This window comes from Rana temporaria, chromosome 13 (genome assembly GCF_905171775.1).
Source record: "Rana temporaria chromosome 13, aRanTem1.1, whole genome shotgun sequence".
Classification (NCBI taxonomy): domain Eukaryota; kingdom Metazoa; phylum Chordata; class Amphibia; order Anura; family Ranidae; genus Rana; species Rana temporaria.
This window is the reverse complement of record NC_053501.1, coordinates 88,171,181-88,184,545: the sequence shown is the minus strand read 5'-3', so window position 1 is coordinate 88,184,545 and position 13,365 is coordinate 88,171,181. Positions and strand designations below refer to the sequence as shown.

Genomic DNA, 13,365 nt, shown 5'->3' with positions numbered 1-13,365 from the left:
AAAGTTAGACAGAAGATCCGGCATGTGTAATTGAATTACACTGCCGAATCTTAGGATGCAGTACCGCATCCGCCGCTGGGGGCATTTCGAGTCGAAATGCCGTTGCTAGTATGCAAATTAGCACTTAAGGCGATCCACAAAGCTTTCTAGCTTCCTTTTTGCGCCGTAAGTGTTATTTTGCAAGTGTAAAATTAGGGCTGGTTCTACAAAGTGTAAACTAGTCACACCTTGTAAAAGACCATTCCAGCGACGGCATTTGGTATGCTTTCCCGAGGGAGAACTCCACGGCAATTTGTAAAAAACAAAACCGGCATGGGTTCCCCCCCAGGAGCATACCAGGCCCTTAGGTTTGGCATGGGTTGTAAGGAGACCCCCCCCACGCCGAAAAATTGACGTAGGGGGTCCCCCTACAATCCATACCAGACCCGTATCCAAAGCACGCTACCCGGCCGGCCAGGAATGGGAGTGGGGACGAGCGAGCGTCCCCCCCCCTCCTGAGCCGTGCCAGGCCGCATGCCCTCAACATGGGGGGGTTGGGTGCTCTGCGGCAGGGGGGCGCACTGCGGGGCCCCCCACCCCAGAGCACCCTGTCCCCATGTTGATGAGGACAGGACCTCTTCCCGACAACCCTTGCCATTGGTTGTCGGGGTCTGCGGGCGGAGGCTTATCGGAATCTGGGAGTCCCCTTTAATAAGGGGGCCCCCAGATACCGGCCCCCCACCCTAAGTGAATGGATATGGGGTACATCGTACCCCTATCCATTCACCTGGAGGCAAAAAGTAAAAGTTAATAAACACACAACACAAGGCTTTTTAAAATATTTTATTATTCTGCTCCGGACGCCCCCCCTGTCTTCGTTATTAGCTCTTTTACCAGGGGGGGCTTCTTCTTCCACTCTCCGGGGGTCTTCTCCGCTCTCCGGGGGGGGTTTCTTCTTCCGCTCTCCGGGGGGGCTTCTCCGGACTCCGGGGGGCTTCTTCCATCTTCTCCCCTCTTCCGCTCTTGACTCGGCGAACCCCGGTTCTTCTGCAGCTCTCCGGTGCCTTCTTCTTCAGCGCTGGCTGCCTGCTATGTTTGTGTGTTAGCTCGATTTCAAACAGGCAGCCAGCGCGGTCTTCTGTGGCGTCAGGGTCTTCTCTTCCTTTCTTCCGATGTTGCCTCGTCGCCTGTTGTCGCTGTAATGATGGAAGCGCGCCTTGCATCCCATTTATATAGGCATCACCGTCCCATCATGCTCCGGTAGGTACCCACGTGGTGGGTGCACGTGGGTAGGCACCCACCACGTGGGTACCTGCCGGAGCATGATGGGACGGTGATGCCTATATAGGAATTTTAGTTACACAGCCTGAAATTTCTAGATAAGTGCTTTGTGGATCAGGCACTTAGGTAGAAACTTTAAGGCAGTGTAACTTAAATTGGATTTTTTAAGTTACGTCAGGTTTTTGTGGATCTGGCCCACTGTTTCCAGGAGAGAGTGGGGACCAGTGACAGCGCGCCGCAATCCTCGCGCATGCGCAGTAGGGAATCGGGCAGTGAAGCCGCAAGGCTTCACTGCCTATTTCCCTCACCGAGGATGGCGGCGGAAGCAGCCGAGGACCGAGCGATTGCTCAGCCTCGGCTGCTGACATTGCGGGCGCACTGGACAGGTAAGTGTCCATTTTTTAAAAGTCAGCAGCTGCCGTATTTGTAGCTGCTGACTTAAAAAAAAAAAAATGGCAGAACCTCCACTTTAAGGTTAGAATGCAGCTCAGCTCCTGAGCCTGGAGTCTGGAGCTAACGCGACTGCTCCTTTCAGAGTTACTTAGCGTGTCCAAAACAATGTCTGAATAGTGTAATAAGGTATTGTTTTAATGTATTTTCTTTCTAATTTTTGACTATACAATCTTAATGGACATGTCTTTTCATATATGCAACACCTTAAAATGAGAATCAGTGTATAACATAGTTTATCATGAAGCTTATAAATGTTTGAGAAAAATCCATTGAGCAATAGTCCCATTTCTGCACGTAACAATGTACTTTCTATAACTTGATTTCTGTTACATTTGCATTTAAAGCATCCATATCCCCTTATCTCAGTGATGACAATCCCCCCATTTCTATAATTGGGGGCTCTCTGGATTTCAGGCAGAGACACCAGATAAATTGAAAGATTACCAGGTCTCCAGAAGTTGCCATTGGATCCAACATGGAGTAGTGATGTTGGTTGGCACATTCATACAGTGGCTAGAACAGTGAGCTGACTCTGTAGAGAATGGAAGAGAGACAGGAGGAGGTGTTTGCAGCACTTTCTTCCTGTGGGAACTAAGGATTAGTGTGGCCATAGGCAACCAGAAATTATATCCTGCTGCTGGAACAGAGACCTGGACCAAGGGGATAGGAACACTTCAGATTTTTAGTCTCTGTTATTTTCTTTACTAATGTTTTCATATGATTGCCCATGTGTGGACTGTGCAATATGGTCAATTTCATTTATAAGGGACAAAAGCTGTCCAAACCTGCCTGGCCCTATTTGAAAAAGTAATTACCCCTAAACCTAACCTAAATCCTTGGTGGCAACAACTGCAATGAATCTTTCACATCGCTGTAGGGGAATTTTAGGCCACTCTTCTTTGCAGAATTGTTTTCATTCAGCCACATTGGAGGGGTTTCCACCATGTACAGTCTGTTTAAGGTCATGCTACAGCATTCCAATTGGATTTAGGTCTGAACTTTGACAAGGTCACTCCAAAATCTTAATTTTAATTTTTTTCCCCATTCAGGGGTGGACTTGCTGGTGTGTTTGGGATCTTTACCCTACTGCATAACCCAATTGCTCTTGAGTTTGAGGTCACGAACTGATGGCAGGACATTCTCCTTCGTTTTTTTTTTTTGGTAAAGAGCAGAATTCATGGTTCCATCAATTATGGCAAGTCATCCATGTTCTGAAGCTGCATAGCAGCCCCAGACAAAAAAACTACCACCACCATATTTGACTGTTGGTATGATGTTCTTTTTATGAAGTGCTGTTAGGCCTCGTACACACGATCAGTCCAAACCCATGAAAACGGACTGAAGTTCAGTTTCGTTGGTCCAAACCGACCGTGTGTACGCCAAATCGGTCTGTAGTCCTTCAGTCCCAAAACAGAGAACTTGCTTTAAAATTGGACCGATGGACGCATTAGAGATAGGTCAAAACCGATGGTTAGTACGCAAAAGCATCGGTTCCAAACCCGGGCATGCTCAGAATCAAGTCGACGCATGCTTGGAAGCATTGAACTTGATTTTTCTCTGCACGTCATTGTGTTTTATGTCACCGCATTGGACTCGATCGGTTTTTAAACTGATGGTGAACCGATGAAACTGAACTTCAGTCCATTTTCATCAGTTTGGACTGATTGTTTGTACAAGGCCTTAGTTTTATGCCAGATGTAACGGGACGAACACCTTCCAAAAAGTTAAACTTTTCTCTCATCAGTTAAAGTCTCAGGGATAATCAAAATGTTTTTTGTCTAATGTGGGACAAGCCTTTGTGGGGGTTTTTTTGGTCAGCAGTGGCTTTCGCCTTGGAACTCTCCCATGAATGCCATTTTTGCCCAATCTCTTTCTTATCGTTGGATCATGAACACTGATCTTACCTGAGACAAGTGAGGCCTGCAGTTCTTTAGATGTTGTTTTTCGTTTTTTTTTGTGACCTCCTGGTTGAGTCATGGTTGTGCTCCTGGAGTGATTTTGGTAGGCTGGCCACTCCTAAGAAGGTTCACCACTGTTCTAAGTTTTCTCCATTTGTGGATTATGGCTCTCCCTGTGGTTCGCTGGAGTCCCAAAGCCTTAGAGATGGCTTTGTAACCCTTTCCAGACTGATACATGTCAATTACTTTGACTTCTGTTTCTCATCTATTCTTGAATTTCTTTAGAGCGCTACCTGATGTGTGGCTTTTTTAGATCTTTTAGCGTGCTTCACTTTGTCAGACAGCTTCTATTTAAATGGTTTCTTGATTCAACAGGTCTGGCAGTAATCAGCCCTGGGTGTAGCAAGTGAAATTTAACTCAGCTTTCCAAAAAATTTGGCTATTTATAGTTCATTAATGATTTAGCAAGGAAGGGCCAATAACTTTTCACATAGGGCCAAGCAGATTTGGACAGCTTTTTTCCCTTAATAAATGAAATCATCATTTAAAAAACTGCATTTTGTATATACTCATGTTATCTTTGTGTAATTTAAAAATGTATTTGCATATTTGTCACACTTAAATGATTCAGATCATCAAACAAATCAAATACTTCACAGCACGGTATCAGTATCCATCCAAATTATCAATCCACTTGGATCCCCCAGAAGCTATATTCTTCCAGCTGCTTGCATATCTCTCCTTTTGTTCTCAGGCAGTCACAAAATGATTAGAAGAGTAGAGCAACAGAGAGTAGGGTTAGAGCCTGGCATTAATTGTTAGGATACCACACTCCAGTCAGAGGATAGCAGAAATTAAGCAGCAGTTGGCTCCTTCTTTAAAGGAGTTGTAAAGGAATACATTTTTTTGGCTAAAATTAATGTCTGCAAGGTAGACAGACAGAATAGTGTAATGATTCTGTTAAAAAAACGAGTAAATACCTATTAAATTCCTTCATCTATATCACCTTCGGCGTTCTAGTTTCTGTTCTCTCATTCACTTCCTGGTTGGCGGCGCTCGTTCATGTAAGAACTACATTTCCCAGTATGCATTGAGGTACGGCCAGTAATTCACACCTCCTTGAAGTCTCTAACACGTAGAGAGCGTCCTGCCGCACAGATGTAGTTCCCAGGAGGGGGCGAGCACGTCACTGGCCACCGCAGTAAAGCCTCCCTTCACTGTGGGGAGTAATAATCAGACAAGCAGGAAGTGAACAGAACAGAGAAGAAATAGAGCAACTTCTGAGCAAAAACGAACAATGAGGAAGTGAAAAGAGGAATGTCTGCAGGTAAAGGATGCTTATTATGAAAAAAAAAAATCCTTTACAATCCCTTTAAGCTGTGCCCCAGTGAGCAGTATGAAGATGAAGTGCCAGTCTGAGCTTGTGTGGCAAGGAGAGGAAAGTAGGACATCCCTAGAGAAGAAGCAAAAGAGAGCAACAGGGTGCTGGAGCGGAGGACATGTCACAGTGGAAAGTGGGCATTAGCTGTCATCTGGAACTGCAAAAAAGCTAAACTATAACCACCCAAGCCTAAACTTTGCCTAAGGTCTGTGTTTCCCACCACAATTTATTTTTTAAATGTTTTTACTTATGTTATTTAATCATTTAAAAAAATTACGTTTATTTATATTTTATGTTTATTTTTATTATTTTCTGTATTATTTTGTACTATTGTGGTGGTCTGGCTACACACAGCAAAGGCCAGGTTCCTCTGCTTCTGCATGAAGGTAGTAGATGGCGAGCATTACTGATGTGCCCTTTTTCTCCAACATATCTGTTGTGTTCCTCTTAGAGCGCACACTTTATATCCTAATAGGTGTGATCATAAAAACATTCATTTAAACTCTAGTGCAAAGTTCTTTGACTTGGTGGTCCCACATTGCATATTGCCACCCTCCATCACCATTTTAATGTTTTTTTTCCCCTTCCCTGCCCAGATGAAGCCAATATGGACAGGAACAGCAATGCCATATCAGGTGGGAGACTTATTTTAATTTCCTTCAGCCCCTGTTGGCCTTTTCTGGGTGTCTTTCTCCAAGCATAAGTTGGAAAGGGCAGGCAACATCAAACATTAAGTATACAATCTTATGCCAATAGGCTGCCTGCCATTCTCCACAGTGCAGACTTGAAAATCAATACAGCACTTGCCAACACCCACTTTCCTTTTTAAACCCCCCCCCCCCCCGTACGCCATCATTGCCTTGGTCAAACAAACATGGGCAGGGATTGCAAAGGTATAAATTAGGGCTGTGCAAATTAACTTTTATTTAATCGATTAATCTTTAATTTTTTTGATTGATCAAAATCTTTTTGATCGATTACAATTCTTTTGATTGCTACTCACCTCTCCACTGGCTTCTGGGCCTTCAGGGAGTTCTGTCGGAGATCCAGTAACGTCACAGACACCGACGGGGCTTGCCGTGTCGATCTGAAGGGCTCCTTTGCTGTGCCTTCATATCTGCATGCCGGCGGGACCTTACTATCTGCCACACGCAAGGGCTGTTACACTTCCCTCTATCACTTCCCTCTATCAACCTGGGATTCTACAGCCATACACGGGGAGTTGTGATAGTTCCCTTCATGGGACATCTACATGCCGACAGACTGATGTTAACCTCTCCTCATCTGGATTCAGCAGTGGTATCGTTGTACACATTTTTATACCAGTATCATACTTAGCTACATGTTTTTATAACGCTTTTGGTACCGTTTGATATTACTCAGACCATTTTTACAGTTTATGTAGCTACATCGATTTTATCTCCAGTGCAATATTTATTTTTTTACCTTTTTGAAGACTATAAAAGTTTTAATGCTATTCCCATCAAGCGCTGCCTTTGTGTGTTTTTTGTATTCTGCTATCCATTTTTCCAGTGGTTGGTAGCTGCACTGGGAATCAGCCTGCAAGGAGATCAGCTAAGAGTAGTTAGATATGTATGTGCGTTATAATTAATCGAAATTAGTCGATTAATCGATAAAAAAAACAAAAAACAATTAATCGAACAGAAACATTTTGATCAGTAACAGCCCTAGTATAAATATAAAAAAAACTGGTGGGTGTTGAGGATATTCCGCTGGCTGAAGGTAGCCCTCAAGGTAATACCCTACCCATTTGCAGGTGTTATGTCAGAGAGTGTTTAGTGCAGTGGGAGGATTTGTGACATAGAAGTTGACTTTTATCAAAAGGTCTGAATCACAGAGCACTACCAAACACCTACTTCAAATGTTACTGGTAAAGATAATACTTTTTTTTTTTTAAAAACATCCATTTAAAGCGGAAGTAAACCCATCTATTTGATAGTTTAAAAAAACAGTTAACATTCCCGGCATGCCGGAAATGCTAGATGTCACATTTGCTTGTGCTCTCAACCAAACTGTCAAACCATCCAATGGCTGGTGTCATAACTGATCACATGTGCAGCATCGTGGCTGTTGCAGATTAAACAGAGGCCAAGATGGCAGCTTCCTTGGCTGAAAACAATAGGAGGGTTTACTTCCACTTTAACTAAGAAACATCCAAAAAACATTTCCCCCTTATTCTGGCTTTTGCCGTCACTCATATCAACAATTTGACCTTCTGGCACCTCTCTTCCTTCTTCTTCCTTTCCCTTTGTCAAAAAATACCAAAACTTGACATCATCACTTCACATAGATTTAGAACGGCGCAGCGTATCAGAGATACACTACGCCACCGTATCTTACCTGGCTCTAAGTCGAATCCAGGAAGATTTCGCGCCATAAGTTACGGTGGCGTAGTGTATCTCTCGGCGCGTAATTCAAATCGGCGGGTAGGGGGCGTGATTCATTTAAATGGAGCGCGTCCCCGCGCCGATTGAACTGCACATGCTCCGTTTCGAAATTTACTGCCGTGCTTTGCGCGAAATGACGTCGCAACAAGGTCATTTTTTGAACTTAGACGTGACTTACGTCCAGCCCTATTCAAGGACGACTTACGCAAAAAATAAAAAAAATTCAAATTTTGATGCGGGAACAACGGCCACACTTAACATGGCAAGCCTATCTATATGCCGCAAATTAGCAGCTTTAACTATACGCCGGAAAAAGCCGACTAGAGACTATGTAAGAGAATGCGACGGCTGCGCGTACGTTCGTGGATCGTCGGAAAAAGCTCATTTGTATACCCAACACGGAAAACGACGCAAACTACACCCGGCGGACGCCGAAGTATTACATCTACGATCCGAAGGCGTACGAAGCCGTACGCCTGACGGATCGAACCCAGATGCCGTTGTATCTTGGTTTGAGGATTCAAACTAAAGATACGCCGGCGTACTCTCACTGTGAATCTGCCCCTTTGTGTCCACATTTTAGGCTTGCGCTTGTTTTTTAAATCTGGTGCCAGATTTGCCAGTTTGCCCAAGGCCCTAGGTGCAAAAGCTAAGAAGAGGTACACAAAGACTGGTATCTTATCTTGGCACAAAAAAAAATAACAATTTTGCTGACCAAAAAAAAGACCTGACCTGTTTTAATGTGATGGCCTATTTGAACAGCACATTTACTGCCCTGTCCCTGCTAAAAAAAAATTGTCAAGTATATCTGAATTTTTTGTTTTGTTTGTGTTTACACAGTTTTTAATATTCTATACGTAGGACAGAGTGTTGTCACTTCATAATACTGTCTCTCACAATCTCCAGGCTACAGATCACCATGTTGCATGCTCCCCGAAAGGAAACTGTAAGCTGCTGTGTGGATTGTCCATGCAAGGGCCTGCATTCCCTTGTTCATTGCATAGGCATATTCCACTGTTGGCACTATTAAAAAAAAATATGTAAAATAAACAATTGCAGACAGCAACAATTAGGAAATATCAGATCACAGATATAGGTACATTGTCAATATGGCTGGCTGCTATGACCTCACCCTTTAATACTGGCGTGGACTTGATTATCCAAAAGCCCCCTTATTGACCTTTATAAGCCAACCAACCTAAGATTAAAGGCTATGTAGTGCAATATGGTTGCAGAGTATTTACTGTAGCCTGGCCAAATTCCACACTACTTCACTGAGTAGCAAACTTTGAATCTTTTAGATCTGCCGTGAGTCCTTGGTAGCAGGGAATCTGAACCTCATCCCTACCAAGTTATGAAACCTCATACTTACTCCATCATAGCAGCAGACAACATTACATTTTGAGTAAAATACTGTGCTGTTAACAGATAAACTGTAAGCATTGAATAGCACTTAATTTCCTTAAACATGAGTTCTAGGCAGGCAACAGACTAACCAAATAAAACAGGCACCATTCAACTGCTGGTAAGATAAAACTTGCCAATAGGTGTATAGGGTGGGGACTTGCCAAGAGAATGAAGGAAAGCTGAGGTCAGTAATCCCCACTTCAGGACATACTATATACCACCCCCAAGCCAAATGCTTTAGGCAAAGAAGGTAATTAATGTCTCCTTCTTTACCCTAAATTATTCTTCACAATTGACAACAGGTATCACAAAAGGCATGCCTTGAATGTAGCATACGCTGCACATTCACTAGTAGGCAGAGCGAAACACTGCAAAAAAAAAAACATAATCACACATAAAACTGTTTCTAATGCCGCGTACACACGACCAGGCTTTTGCCCGGCCAAATCACATCGGAATTCCAAAGGAATTCCATCGGAAAAATATAGAACATGTTCTATATCTAAACGCTGATGGAATTCATCAGAAAATCCGATCGAAAAAGTCCATCGGAAATTCCGATCGTGTGTACGGGGCATAAGATAATTTATTGAGGATTTCTTACATAAGCTTTCTTTTGGGAAACAGCTCAGATGCCATGGACTACAGTACCCGTACTGTGCTCTCAGCATTAAAAACAAATGGATCTGAAGACAGCCCTCCAGTTGATGTCCTATGTAAAGCAACAGGCAGCAAACATAATTCTGAAGACAAAGCTTTCAAGATCAATAAAATTATGTTATTGTGAGCTTGGAAATGCAGAAATAGGCCCATAGACAGCTGGTTCTCCACATTTGGTTTCTGAAGGAACCTGGAGGAAAAGGTTCAGAGAGATCAATATTAATATAATCTTTAGAAAGAGCAAGCTTTATTAAGTATGGACAGAAGGGAGAAAGACCACTTAAATATATAAAAAAATACACCAGCTCAATCCAATAATATGAAAGCCCTTATGCTCCAAGCTGTAGCTCAATAGTGCAAAGCCCAATAAATAACTAAATATAAGAAGCTGTGCTAATTATACATAGATCACTAATTATATACTATATATAAATAATATGTTCAAGTCCACAAATAAATACTGTGCCCTCCGTGTGCCCAATAATACCACCAGTCCACTTTCAAAATGATGAAACCAATATAATAAAGTGTCCACAAATCTCTGATATCATTCAGTAGTGCTCTTCCCTCCACCACATAGATAACACACTCACCAGAGTGCGATAACCATATAGTGGTCTATTGATTTAAATCTTCTCAATTGGGTCCACATCCAACAGATAGTATTTCACCACTCTCAGTATACTCCCCGATATGCCAGAAATTCACAAAAAAACAGCCCTAATTGCACAACATGTTTATTATGCTAAAACTGTTTAAAGATTGTGTAAACTCACAAGGTAGAGTGCCCTAAACCAGCACTTACTTTACCCAGCAATGCTCAACACCAAATGCTCACTGCCGCTCTGCACCTCCGAGTTGGCATGCTTTCCAATTGCAGGAAATGCCAAAACCGAAAGTCCCTGGGAAGTGACGTCTATGGTAAGCTGCTGCACCTGAATTTTGTTTTGAATGTATTGAGGCTTCCTGAGGACGCACAATATGTGTGAAATGTTTTGAGGCACAGCAGCATACCATAGCCGTCACTTCCGGGGTTGTCTTGTATATCTCCATGTCAGTTCAGGAGTGTCAAGCTTACATAAAACTGTCATATAATAAAAATGCTATCAGTATTAAATAAAATAAAACTAAAGGCTTTGTTCATCTACAGTGCATTCTCCTGCAGAATTTTACAAAAAATAATGTAAATATGAGCTCTCTAAAAATATCTTAAATAATTTCACTTTAATGTACTTTCTTTTACAATCTCTTTTGCAGAGTCCTCTGATTCTTATGAAATTATAGCGACTGCACATCCAGTGACCCCACACCCAGTGACAGAAGGTCATTGTGTTATTCATTGTACAATCCTTATACAACTAATTGCAAAGTTTGGTGTTGCTGTGTGGCCTTTTTAAACCCTACTGAAAAAATTGCTATGGGTTATCCCTAAAGTATGCCTATCACTGTCAGAAGGACTGGCAGTATATAGTGGCTACAAGAGGTTGTACTGTGTATGATGGTTGGGGAGGCAAGGCAGAAAACCCAGAATCTATACTTGGGTAGTAGGTGTACCGATGTACCCATGACCTAAAGATAACAGAGTAGCTATTGTGTGCCTAAAGCAATGGACCAAAGAATGCAGCTTATCAAATCTCTTAGGACTATGAGTAGATTTAGGATGAGATATAAGCACTAGAAATCATTTCTGATGTGATCAAGCATTTGTGATGCAGAAGATACTGTAATTGGTGTTAAGGTTAAAGGGAGGGTTATGCCGCGTACACACGATCGGATTTTCCGATGACAAAAATCAGATGGGCTTGTTCTATCGGAGTTAAAAAATAGAACATGTTTTAAATTCTTCCGATGGGAAATTCCGATCGTCTGTGTGGAATTCCGTAGGAGAAAAATCCACGCATGCTCAGAATCAAGTCGACGCATGCTCGGAAACATTGAACTTAATTTTTCTCGGCTCGTGGTAGTGTTGTACGTCACCACGTTTTGGACGGAATTTAGTCTGACAGTGTGTATGCAAGACAGCTTTAACGGAATTCAGGTTTTAGACTATCGGATACTCCGATCCTGTGTACTCGGCATTAGAGTTACATGGAGAGTTGGATTACAGGAAGGGTTCACGTTAAGCTTACAGGAGGGTTAGTGTTAGGGTTTTAACAAGGAAATTGGGTTACAGGAACAGTTAGTGCTAAGCTTACACAAGGGTTAGTGTTTTAAGAAGGGTTAACATAAGGAGGGTTTAAGGTATCTTTGCGTTGGGACCTCTGCACCTATAATGCTGACATGTAAATTATTTCTAAAAAAAGGTTTCAAAGTCTTTTTTGAACTGATGAAATCTATGAAGCTAATATATGATTCTATTTTATTTTAAATGTAGAAAGAGAAAATTAATGGATTGAACTGAAATTAGATTCCCATATTCTTCAACGCATCAGAGCTCTTTCTCAAAGTGCAAAGAGAGGGCCTTATAGTGTGCTGCCGGTCCTTCATTATCCAATTTTCAAGCCTCGTACACACGTTCGTTTTCTTGGCCAGAAACAGCAAGAAAACTGCTGGCAGAGCTTTCTTGCCGAGTAAACCTGCGTGTGTACAAGACTTTGAGGTTTCTTGTCGTGAAAACTGCCCAGAATCTCGATGAGAAAAATAGAGAACCTGCTCTCTATTTTCTCGTTGTGATTCTCGGAAGTGTTTTCCTGTCGAGAAACCCGAGAGTGTGTATTCTTACCTGTCTCCGTGGAAACCCGAGCATGCTTGAAATGACTTTGATGCATGCGCGGTAGCTTCCAAGAGATAGGTATGGTGAAGCAAGATGGTGGCGACGGCATCCAATGTGGTGAGCGCATGCTCATCGTAGTCTATGTTGTCACCACGTTCGTGCCATTCAAAAGAACGGCGGTTCTTTTGAATCGTATGTGTGTACACTGGGCCGGCAAGAAAATCTTGCCAGGAATCTCGTCAGGAAAAACAACGGGTTTTTCCTGACGAGAATCCCGGCCGTGTGTACAGGGCTTTAGAGTGGGGAAAGGACCAAACTTTATTGCTTATCTTTAACAGAGAAAAGTGAGGTCACCCAACCATCTATGCAGGGCTGTTGATGTGCATAAATCACAATTATGTCTGAACGGAATTAGAAATGTTACTCAATTTGCATATACTGTATGTATTTCAGCACTGTTTTAGTATTTGTTGTTAGCTGTTTGACTGGAATTCAACTTTGTGTAACAAGGTTATTGTGCTTAAACAAGCAGTGCCTTTGGTACAGTATGTGGCTATACTACATTTGTATTCCCCCAATGTCGTCGATGATTGACATGGTTTAAAGGGATGTTTTTTCACCGTAATGCATTAAGGTGAAAAAACTTCTGTCACTGACCAGCCCCCCCCGCCGTTTTACCCACCTGAGCCCCGTAATGCGCTCACCTTCTCTGCCCATTGTCTCGGGTCTTGATTGGATAGATTGAAAGCAGCACAGCCATTGGCTCCTGCTGCTGTCAAGTAAATGCAATGACACAGAACGGGGGGGGGCTGAGTCGGGCATTCTGTGTCTATGGATGCAAATGCTGGACCCGGGAGCATGCCTGACCTGAAACCCCCAAGGAGAGGTTGTTCTCCTAGGTGGTTTCCTGATGCTGGGACGACCCGCAAGCGCCTTTCGAGGGACCCTAGAATAGGAGGGTCGGGGGCCACTCTGTGCAATATGAACTGCAAAGTGGAGGTAAGTATCATATGTTTTTTATTTAAAAAATGAGTTTTGTGGAAGTGTCAGAAGTTCAAATCAACCATTGGCTTCTTATATCAGACAGGAAATCTTGTAGAAAAATATCCTTATTTGAATTCTCATATTCCTCATTCATTTGATGTCACTACTTCATTTTACTTCATCAATAGTATTCCATGCCTT

The 13,365-nt window shown here is 42.7% G+C and overlaps 1 protein-coding gene across 6 annotated transcripts in view; it reads left to right on the top strand.

The window, feature by feature from the left end:
* The window catches only part of LOC120920481 (Fc receptor-like protein 3), a 224,045-nt gene that overhangs the window by 164,386 nt on the left and 46,294 nt on the right, over window positions 1–13,365 (top strand). For 4 of the 6 annotated variants that reach the window (XM_040332601.1, XM_040332595.1, XM_040332597.1 and 1 more), the window contains 2 exons: window positions 5,589–5,627; window positions 10,725–10,790. The exons of 1 other annotated variant lie outside the window; for it this stretch is intronic. In XM_040332601.1, coding sequence (XP_040188535.1) covers window positions 5,589–5,627; window positions 10,725–10,790 — 105 coding nt within the window. The remainder of the gene's footprint in view (window positions 1–5,588; window positions 5,628–10,724; window positions 10,791–13,365) is intronic. One more of the 6 variants, XM_040332596.1, reaches the window with a different exon arrangement.